Source organism: Lycium barbarum, chromosome 6 (genome assembly GCF_019175385.1).
Source record: "Lycium barbarum isolate Lr01 chromosome 6, ASM1917538v2, whole genome shotgun sequence".
NCBI lineage: Eukaryota > Viridiplantae > Streptophyta > Magnoliopsida > Solanales > Solanaceae > Lycium > Lycium barbarum.
In genome coordinates, this window is record NC_083342.1 from 115,504,420 (window position 1) to 115,515,697 (window position 11,278).

The 11,278-nt window shown below is 33.0% G+C and overlaps 1 protein-coding gene across 1 annotated transcript; it reads right to left on the minus strand.

Moving 5' to 3' along the window:
• Positions 1–711: 711 nt before the first annotated feature.
• Positions 712–3,538, minus strand: LOC132644449 (protein FAR1-RELATED SEQUENCE 5-like). The gene is made up of 3 exons (XM_060361043.1): positions 2,619–3,538; positions 1,187–1,240; positions 712–763 (listed from the first exon to the last, which is right to left on the minus strand). Exons 1-3 carry the CDS (start codon positions 3,536–3,538, stop codon positions 712–714), a joined length of 1,026 nt encoding a protein of 341 aa, XP_060217026.1.
• Between the last annotated feature and the right edge of the window lie 7,740 nt (positions 3,539–11,278).

Genomic DNA, 11,278 nt, shown 5'->3' on the forward strand with positions numbered 1-11,278 from the left:
GGATGGTTCTGGTTTGATGCACTACATGAAAGAGTGGTCAATCAATTTGGTTTGTCATGGGAAAGATAAGCTGAAAAAGGGTTATGACACGCCACCAGATACAGCTGGAAGTGATTATCATGAGCATAATGATATGGAGTGTGAGTATGACATGAAAAAGAGAGCAACATTTGTGAAGAAAGCAAAAAAATAGTTTGTTTTAGTTGAGCAAGATCTGTGAAGAAAGGAAAGAAATAGTTTGTCTTAGTTATTTTTGCACTATGTAATATTTTTTTTCGTGCGCCCTTGTGTTTTTTGTAAATGTTATAAGATTGTACAGTTTGTTTGTGTTATAAATTTCAACTTTAAGCCCCTTTGTAATTTGATGGTGTTCATTTTTAAGCTCAACTTCTTTGTTCATAAAAGCTGTTATTTTGTTGAAAATCCAAGTTATACCCTTTCCATCACAACTTCATGGTTGTTATGTAATAGAAGTTTGCCGGGGTCGGCATAGTTTCTCATTATGTAAATAGAAGTTCTGCCCATTCCGGCAGAATTTAAGTTCAGAAAACTTGTCATAACCAGCAACAAAGGCAAACCCTTTGAAGTTATTGACCAGTCAAAATGCATTTATTGGGGATTATTTGTGACGGAATGCTGTTATTTTGTTGAAAACCAAATTTATGGTGGTTATTTAATAGGAGTTTGCCGGGGTCGACATAGTTTCTCATTTTATGAACAGAAGTTCCACCCTTTCCGGCAGAAATTAAGTTCAGAGAACTTGCTACAACCAGCAACAAAGACAAAACCTTTTAACTTTTTTGAACAGTCAGAACGCATTTTATTGGGATTAGTTGAGACACCATAATTGTTGTTTTAGTATGAATGAATTTTTATTTTTAGTTTATGTTTTTGTTATTTTTTTTTTTGTTTTTTTTTCTTCTCCAATATTTGTATGAATGAAATTTTGCTATGAATGAATGAAATATTTTATTTAGTGTTAATTGTATTGTGCTGAATGTTTTATCCAATTTTCCAGCAATTTAAAATATTTTATAAACAACAAAGCACATAAGTATGCCCCTAACGGCATACTTATTTATTTTGTAAGCGAAAGACCTGCCGGTTCCGGCATAAATGTAAAACATGAAAATAACAGAGAGAAACAATATTGTTATGTCCCAAGGCATACATCTATTAAACTTACCAGGATGTAATCTTTGAGATACCAATTTTGTTTTCCCGGCAAAAACTGTTATACCTGCCACAGGAGGCATAAATTATAAAACTGGATAATTAAAGTTGATGATTTTTTTTCCTTTTCCTCAATGTTTTATGATAGAGAATTGTAGATTTCATGTAGGGACATTTATCTCTTGCTATTATATAGTTTTTTATTATCAGCAACAAGAAGATAACAACTTAGTAAAAGAAAATAATAAAAGAAAGAATGGACAGAAGAATAAATGTGTGATAAGATGCTTGAAGTCTCAGTCTTAGTAATACCAAAATTTTGTCATTTCTTTCAGGTAGAGTGTGCATTATGCGTCAAAAATCACAAGATAAATTCATATAAACCATGTATAAGAGTGTGATGTTAGGATGACAATTTCCTCTTCCTGTATCTTCTTGAACATGGATTGAGAGCTGGACTATGGTTATAGGTTGCCCTAGTGTGTCCAAAGAACTTGCATCTACCACATCTGTATATGTACTTTGTCGATTCTCTTCTTGGGCAATATCTTTTTGTTTGTTTTCTTCCAGGTCTTATTTTAACATCAGGCGGCGTTATTTTAATATCCATAATGTTTTGTGGAATAATCCATGAGTCTTGATTTCCAACTGATAGTATTTCACCTTTGTATGTCTCTTGGCAGGCTTGTTTCTTGAACCAGTCCGCACAGTATGTAGATTTTGGCAAGCTTCTTTTGTCTATAACTGCCATGGCATGTGTGCACGGTAACTCGTCAGTTTGGAACTCCAAACACTCACAAGTCATATTCTTCAGGTCTACATTGTATTGATATCCTTCATCTTTCACAACAAATTTGACGGGAGTTATGTTTTCTACCTGTAGAAATTGACAATATAAATGAGTGATATTTTTTGTGGCAATTTTCAGATTATGTGAGAGTTATGCCTTTTCCGGCATACTTCCTGTACAGTGAAAATAAGAGTCTGCCCCTTCCGACAGAACTAAGTATAAAATAGGGTCATAGTTGTTCCTTTGTCCAGCATAACTTTTGTGTTTGGTTAATTTTAAACTATACGTTGCTCATAAAACTAAGATTGAAGTGTGTGTTGGTAAAATCTATTTACTTTCATTGTGAGCATAAAAACAGTGTCATAGTTATGCCCTTACCGGCATAATTCCATGCTAGTTAAAATAAGAGTTTGCCCCTTCCGGCAGAACGAAGTATAAAAATAGGGTCATAGTTCTTCCTTTATCTAGCATAACTTTTGTGTTTGGTTAAAATTAAACTATGCATTGCTCACCAAACTAATATTGAAGTGTGTGTTGGTAAAATGTACTTACTTTCATTGTGAAGCCTCTACTTATCTTTTCAAGCAGAATATTTTCAGCCCAACATGTCAGGTCATGGGACGGTCCTGTTGCATCCAATTTTCTCTGGTAAAACCAATTTTGCAGCTTGTTTTGGATGTAATCAATATATGCCATTATTGGCAACTCCCTTGCTTTCCTCAATACAAAATTCATTGTCTCGACATTGTTTGTTGTGAGCATGTTGTAACGCCTGTTGGTGTGGAATGAACGTGCCCATCTTTCCGGTGGTTCTTCTTCTATGTATTCTGCAGCTTTTGGGTCGATTTGTTGTATCTGTGACATATAGGTACGAAACTCTGCCTGTTTGTTGGTACTTGCTGCATTGTAGAACAGTGATAGGATCGCTTCGGATGGGAAATATTTCTGCAAGTTCTTCTCTATGTGGTAGATGCATATGCCATGCTGGGTATCTGGATACAGTTCTTTGATTGCAGTTGCAATTAATGCGTGGTGATCGGAAAGAATTGATAGGTCTTTGCGCGTGCCAAACACCTTTTTCACGTGTCTGAAGAACCACATGTAGGATTCATTATTCTCAGAGTCTGCAATACCAAATGCGAGAGGAAATATGTTGTTGTTTCCATCTTTTGCTACTTCTATCATGAGCACACCGCGGTATTTTGATTTCAAGAAGGTTGCATCCACCATCATTACTGGTCTGCAGTGTTTCCAACCCTCAATTGATGCTCCATAAGCGAAAAAAGCATACTTAAACTTATTGTCAGCGGTCCATTTGATGTTAGCAACTGTTCCAGGATTTCTTAATTTCATCATGTGAAGATATTGCGGTAGAAGTGTGTAGTTATTTTCTGGGCTTCCTCTTATGACATTATAAGCGTGTTGGAGGGAACACCATGCTTTGTGGTAACCAATGTGCAAGCCATATCTGCTTCTCATTTCTTCAATGACAAATTTGGGTGTTATCTCTTGTAGTGTATGGCATACTAGGTCTGTAATGTATTCTGCTATGACTTTTGAAGTTGCATTCCTCATGTCAGAGGTTATGAAATTTATTGAACAACTATGTCTCATGTCAGAGGTTATGAAAAGTAGTTAACTTTTCAAAGTTAACTACTTTGAAAAGTTCTGATCCTCTGAACCTTGAACTGTGGAAACGCCAAATGCAGGTTGGGTCAACACATCTGATGTAATACCGTTGCGTGCATGACTTTTCTACCTTGTACTGTCGATGACGAGTAATTGCAATGTTATTCATGCATTTTTTCACGGTATCTTTGTCTTTGAATAAAATGCCAACTTCTATTTGATCAATCGATGCACTAGGTGTCAAAATTTGTGTATCATTTTGTATCCTCTTCCTCTTTAGTGTCTTTCTTTTGTTGCATGGCTGTGTTTGTGTCTCTTCAACTGTCATGCTCGGAGTAAGTGATACAACATTCATTGAAGTTGGATGCTGAGAAAGGTCATTGTTTACAACTTGCTTAATGTTGGGCGGTTGCCATTGTAGCTGCTAAGGTGTCTGGTGAGGAGTTACTATCTCGCTCTGCTCATGTGGAATCCCAAGGTTATGTCCAATAGGGCTGTGTTGTTCGTCATCCAATCCAACTTCAGATATGTCTTCTTCATAAGCAATGCAGAGTTGTCTGCCAATTTCCTCTATGGTTTGTCCTTCTGTTATTAGGATAGAGTCATTATGATGTTCTTGTAATGGGTTGTTCTCCGCATCAGCTGAATTGAACTCTAATATGAAACAGGAATTTCTGAAGTTGTCATTGTTGTTTAGCAGGTACAAGCAAGTGTGAAGATCAATGTCGTTTGTTACACGCATCCCTTTGGATGTTTTCTCACTGGTGTCAAACCATATGTTGGCCTCTTTTTGTTGAGTATCTTGTGTATGCCCCGCAAATATATGTTAAGTGAATTGTGGAAAATTTACACCATCATTGACAAGTATTAGCTTGGTTTCATGATTAACATAATTGTAGGCGGCGTCCCATTTGCCGTTGAAGGCTACGTAGATGCATCTTGGTGTCATTTTTTTGTTAAACTTCCTGCATAAAGAGAGATTCACTTGAGAAAAAAACAAAATGAAATGTATTTAAGTTGTTAGTTTTGAAAATTTAAGTTTTGTCCTTCCCAGCAGACTTTGTATGTAAAGTCATGAAGTATGCCTGAAACGGCATACTCTGCCATTTTGTAAACAGAAGTTCTGCCGCTACCAGCATTCTTCAAAAACGGAGTAACTGTTTTTGCAACAGTTATTCCAATGAAATTGCAACAGTTATTTTCATGAAACTGAAAATATGTCTTTATCCAATTTAAATCAAATCCATGCAACAGTTATTTCAATTTAAAATAGACTAATTTATACTTCTATATAAACCAACACAACTTTTGGAAGAAGGAAAAAAAACACTTTACTTCTGAAAACCAGATATAATCACATACAAAATGAACCAAAATCAACATATTGTACATGTTAATGGTGGCCACGAGCAAGCACATGGACATGCCCATCTTCATAACCAAATCCATCCTAATATTGGAAATTTGCAAATTACTCATGAAATTGCTGATATCAAAAGAGACATAGATTTTCTGAGGGCTTTTTACGGTGCTCTAAGTAGAGAAAATGATGATATGCGAAGAGAATTGTGATTTGTAAGGCAGAGGTTATTCCAGCACACTGGCCAAATTGACGATGGGGCAATTTGGAATGGGTACACATGAAATTAGAACTGATGATAGTAGTTTGGTACTTATGAAGTTAGGATTTTATGTTTTGTGGACATATATATATTTAAATGTATGTTAGTGAAGTGTAAGTTTCTTTAGGTTTGTAGAATTTTACTTTAATGGCTTCTAAACAGAAGTATTGCCTTCTCTGGCATACTTGTTCAGAAGTTTGTTCAGAACTTTGCCTGTAACGGCATACTTTGCTACTTTGTAAATTGTACTTTTGCCTTCTCCGGCATAAGTACTTTTTGTTTTGCTTAACATAATGCAGTAACTGTTTTTGGTTAAAAAAAAAATGAAAACCTCCTCTACCTTTATCCAATTTAAATCAAATGCCTGCAACAGTTATTCCAATTAGAGGATTGACGCAACTGGACTAATTTATACTTCTATATAAACCAGAACTTTTGCCTTCTCCGGCATACTTGTTATGAAATTGGTTCAGAACATTGCCGGTAACGGCATACTATACTCTTTTGTAAATTGAACTTTTGCCTCCTCCGGCATAAGCACTTTTTGTTTTGCTGATGATAATGCAGTAACTGTTTTTGGTTAAAAAAAAAAATGAAAACCTCCTCTACCTTTATCCAATTTAAATCAAATGCCTGCAACAATTATTCCAATTAGAGGATTGACGCAACTGGACTAATTTATACTTCTATATAAACCAGAACTTTTGCCTTCTCCGGCATACTTGTTATGAAATTGGTTCAGAACATTGCCGGTAACGACATACTATACTCTTTTGTAAATTGAATTTTTGCCTCCTCCGGCATAAGCACTTTTTGTTTTGCTGATGTTAATGTAGTAACTGTTTTTGGTTAAAAAAAATAAAATAAAAAAATGAAACCCTCCTCTACCTTCATCCAATTTAAATCAAATGCCTGCAACAGTTATTTCAATTAGAGGATTGACGCAACTGGATTAATTTATACTTCTATATAAACTAGAACTTTTGCCTTCTCCGGCATACTTGTTATGAAATTGGTTCAGAACATTGCCGGTAACAGCATACTCTACTCTTTTGTAAATTGAACTTTTTCCTCCTCCGGCATACTTGTTCTAAATTTGTACACAGTTTGCCTTAATTCAAGTTTAAATCGATAAGCATTGTCTGATTTAAATTGAATTTACTATAATTACAATTTCAAGTAAATAAGCATTGTATACTGATTTAATTAAGGTATAAAGTAATTAAAATCAGAACAAAGCAATAAATCCAATCAATTCTATTTTGCTGATTAATTTTATCATGCGCAATGTTCAATCTGAGCTGTATGTCATCTGTTTCTTAATAATCAGGTCGTAGAAGATGATTTTTTTCAAATATTAACAATCTAAACTCTATAAAATCGTTAAATTGAGTTGAATTAAGATTTGTACATTTTACTGATGTTGTAGCAGCAAAATCAATTGAGAAATCTGGTTTGAAACAACGATTTGAATAATGTGAAAAATTGGGAACGAAGTTGGGCTGGGTTAACGATATGAAAGAAGAGAAGGATTTGAGAATAACAATATTTGTTTTTATATGTAACGGTTAGGGATAGTAATGTCTTTTTACTATGTTGCTTTTGCTCGGAAGGGCAATAATTAAAGACCACCATTTTGAGGGGCAAAATCTAAAGACCAGCCCAAAAGAGGGGCATTCTCGCCAATTGCCCCCTTTTGGGCTACCCTGGCCCAATATTATCTATTGTCATTTGTGTTTGGGCTTCCTTTGCTTGATCCAGTGTTGTATCCAAGTTATTTATAAGAAGTAAGAATGTGTCTTGGAGGTGGTAGTCTTGAACTTTTGACCTCGTTTGTCTCGTAGGCAAAACTTCAATCTTCACAACTTTTGACTTTTGACCTTGAGGATTTGCCTATGGAGCAAGTGGGAATCAAAAATTGAAAACCACCAATTTTCAAGGTCATTGGATGTAATTTCCTGGTTGTATTCATAACACAAATTTTTGGCCGGGGTATCCCTTTTTGTTGCTAGTCTTTAAGTATTGTCCCCGTTTTTTTCTTTGATGCTAAAATAGGTTTCAGTTATGAAGTATTTACTATGCAAGACAATTGACCTTTTTGCCCTTCAAATATAAGCTTCTTGTGTTCTCTATGATAACGCGATACAAATAAACTTTAACGAGTTGGATCCAAACTCACTCGAAAATTTATCCAAAATTGTTGCAACTCTAAAAAGAAGTTGGGAAATTAATTTCATAGATGAATATGTCCAACAAATCTAGAAAAAAAGTTTTGTAAGTCTGTCCATAAGTTGGTGAAATTTATATATAATATAAAGCTAGGCATAGACAATCCTATGTGGCACTTCTCTATGGCCTCTATTGACATTTATCTTTTTTCTCTTTTTTTGGCCTTTTATCTACTTTTTTCTAAATACATTGCTCAATTAATGTGGAAGACATTTAAGAAAATAAGTTACTAAGACCATTGTTCTTTTCCTTAACTTCTAACTTTTCATTTTCACCTATATTAAATGAAGAAGGAAAGAACGTGATGTTGCAAACTAAAACAGCCAGCATTTCCTTTCAAATTAATATCATTAATTCCTCTCATTATTCCTTTACCTAAAAGGCTATAACGTATAAGTGGGTTGTATATATACTAATTTGAAGTTTTTGAACTCAAAAATCAGATCTTTATTTTCGTCTTTGTAAATGGGTGTTGACGGTGCTCATTGTTGACGGGTTGTGTTTCTAGGGAATGCCGCGAGCGAACACTGGATCTCAAATCCAAAATGGAGGTGTCGTATACAGTGTAAACATGTATGGCATGCGTGGTTATTATTTTTTTAATCATTTATGTTCAAACATTAGGAATTTCGATTTTCAATAATTGTATATCGAATAATTTCTCCATATATGATTGGAAAATTATTAATGTCTTATTTGGGTTTCGTTAAAAGCGTTCGTAGGGGAAAGCTGAGCATTCGAACTTCCATTGGCTGACTTTTTGAACAATATTAGAAAAGAAGTTTATTATCCTTGAGAAATACTCGAAGGTGTTGATTCTTCATCTTTTGATTGGTGTTTTATTTCATGTAATTATGTATTAAATCTTCTCTTTTTCTTTTTTACATGGAATTTGGCAGAGTATGAAGCATGAAAACTCTAATCAAAATTTTTCTTGAACATCATCTCTTGAAGAGAAACGATAATGGAATTGGTTAATAGTGAGACGATAGAGGTATAGAAACAAAGCCAATTATATTTTTCTGCAAATTTTTCATAGCAAAATCTATTTTCAGCAAATTTTTTAGTCATCTCACCATCATGAAATGACCTATATTTTTATTTATTTTCTCCCTGAACTTCGCTTTGTACATGATTTTATTCTCATTTTTGTGTTTTTCCCTTACTTTGTTCTCTTAACTCATTTAGTATGAGTTTTCTTAATTGATCAATATACAAGTTATTTTCTTTAAAGTTTAGGATGTTGTTTTTCTCATTTCAGGATTAGATGGGAACCATCAAATTAGGTTCAAGCAATTTAATTTCAAATGTTCCGAATATGCATTTACAATAAAACAAAGGCACTTGAACATTTCTCAGTATATTACTACTTTTTGGTCTTTGTTGGGTTAGATTTTAAGCTATTAAAAATTATTGTGTTGGTTTAGTTGGAATTGAACTGAAATCAGTTAAAGAAAATGATCAAAAGCATAATGAGAGAATGTATATGAAATTTGATGTGCAAAAACATTTTCCACTTTACCTGTTATAACTATTGTAATAGTTTTATAGTAAATCATGAAGAAATATTTGATCAAATCATTTTCTTTTACACGACAAAAATTATTTAGTTATACTTTATTTTTCAAATAAATATATATGTTTTCAATAATTCTCTATTAATTAAAAGAAAAGGCAAAAAAAAAAAGAGAAAAAAGATAAATCACTCTTGAGCCAAAGAGAGGTGCAGAAAAAGTGAAATGACACCTCTTTTTGGCTCAAGAAAGTTGTTTGTCTTTTTTCTTTTAGCATCTACTTTCATTTTTTCCGTTAAAGATATGTTAATCATTTCTTCCTTTCGCAACAATTATAATGCTGCAATTAAAAAGTAATAAATAATCTCTATAAATTCTAAAATATGAATATAGAATGTAAAATGCTAATGGATTATTCAAGTGCAACTGTCTAGGCTTTTACAGTTATTTAACAATTAATATATTTAATTTGCTTCAGTCATAAATCGTGAGAGGTCAAGGGATTATTCATATCCCTTTATTTCGTACTAATTTTCTCAGAGAGACAATTGGTAGCAGGCAAATGCAGTACTGTACTCAGAGAGAGAATAGAGTTCTTTTTACTAAATTTATCGCTTTTATATTTGTTAGCATGTTAGTTTTATTTTTATCCATTTATTTTGTAGTTTTTCTTTTTCTTGGTTGAAACAAATGTTTTAAACTAAATGAAGACATAATGTATATATATCTTTAATTACTTATTTATGATAAATTTTTTATATTCAATTTTTACAATTCTAAGAGAAACTATATTTCACAACCGCGTGAAGCGCGGACCTTTTTACTAGTTGAATAAATAATTAATAAATGAATTGAATTAGGTGTATAGTTTGTCTGCACTATCAAATTAAAGTCACTTGCAAGACAAGTACACGCCTCTAGCACTAGCAAGTCTAATTTGACAACCTTGTAAACAAACAACAACAATATGCGGAGTGTATTCACACGAGTGAATTTGGAGAGAATAGAGTGTCCAGATAAATTATATTCTTAGTTATTACTACAAATATATGCATAAGACCACTGGAATTAACAATTATAAAAAACTGAAAACTTATAGAACTGTGAAAAATTAGAGGTGTTAGAGTTAAAAAGAAAGACAAGAACTGAAAATTGACGCGAACCATTATAAATAAATTACTACTATTGTTAAGTGAACAAGTGATGTCAATGAAGAAAGATACAGACGAATATACTGATTGATAACAACGTCTTATTGACACATCTGTTGACCATTCCACAAGATCCCCATGGATTTGATTTTATAATGACAGTGTCATCATTTGAGGTACTAAGTTCATGACAATGAAAATGGGAGTAGAAGTCAATCTCTTTGGTGGATGCTATATCCAACTTATGAGTTAATACTAATAACTTTTATCTCAGAAAGTCATTCAATTTTATTTTGTAATACAAAAGTTACTCAATTAATGGTATTTATCTCATAAAGTTACTTAACTTTATTTTGTAACAATATAGTCACTCAACTTTGTTAGTTCACCTTCAAAGTTAATCAATTATTGCTATTTCACTTACAAAGTCACTCAATCAATTTAAGCGATATTTTCAGTAGATATTGCTGATGTGGAAAATTCTTAAAACCAATTTTTTTCAAACTAAAAACTATTTATTTTGATTAACCATTAATTGATCCGTCTTTTATTTTACTAGAATGAATCGCTTTTTATTTTCTTTTAAAATGGTTTTAAAAATTTTCCACGTCAGCAATATCTACCGGAAATATCGCTTAAATTGTTTGAGTGACTTTGTAGGTCAAATTGTAATAGTTGAGTGACTTTGTAGAACTGACAATAGTTGAGTGACTTTTCAGTTACAAAACAAAGTTGTGTCACTTTCTAAGATAATTACCATTAGTTGAGTGATTTTTATGTTACAAAATAAATTAAGTGACTTTCTGAAATAAAAACCGTTGGTCCAAATTTTAAATTTAATGGCCAAAGAAGTATACTTCCCTAAAGCATACAAAATAAATAAATTACCATGTAACCATATAATAGGCCACTTTGATTATGCATTAATCATCCTACAACTTAATAAGATTAAGTTGATAACTGATTGAGCGCGCTTTTAATTTCTTTCTCCTACTCTTAATTACTTCACCTCGTGAATACTTCTTGATTGTCTCTATATAACACTTTTGACCAACAACAACAATCTCAACTTCCGAACCTGTCTACATAAAATGGCTACTGCCTCTTCCTCAAAAGGTCAAATTCTTATCAAGCAACACTGAAATCCAGTGAGTCACATGAGCACCATCC

What these genes read in the sequence shown, in the direction of transcription:
- LOC132644449 (XM_060361043.1), bottom strand. Translation starts at nt 3,538, where the DNA reads ATGAGGAATGCAACTTCAAAAGTCATAGCAGAATACATTACAGACCTA. An exon ending in CAAAACAAGCTGCAAAATTG is followed by an intron (nt 1,241 to 2,618) that starts GTTTTACCAGAG and finishes CTCCTGTGGCAG; the next exon opens with GTATAACAGTTTTTGCCGGG. An exon ending in ATCTCAAAGATTACATCCTG is followed by an intron (nt 764 to 1,186) that starts GTAAGTTTAATA and finishes TGCTGGTTGTAG; the next exon opens with CAAGTTCTCTGAACTTAATT.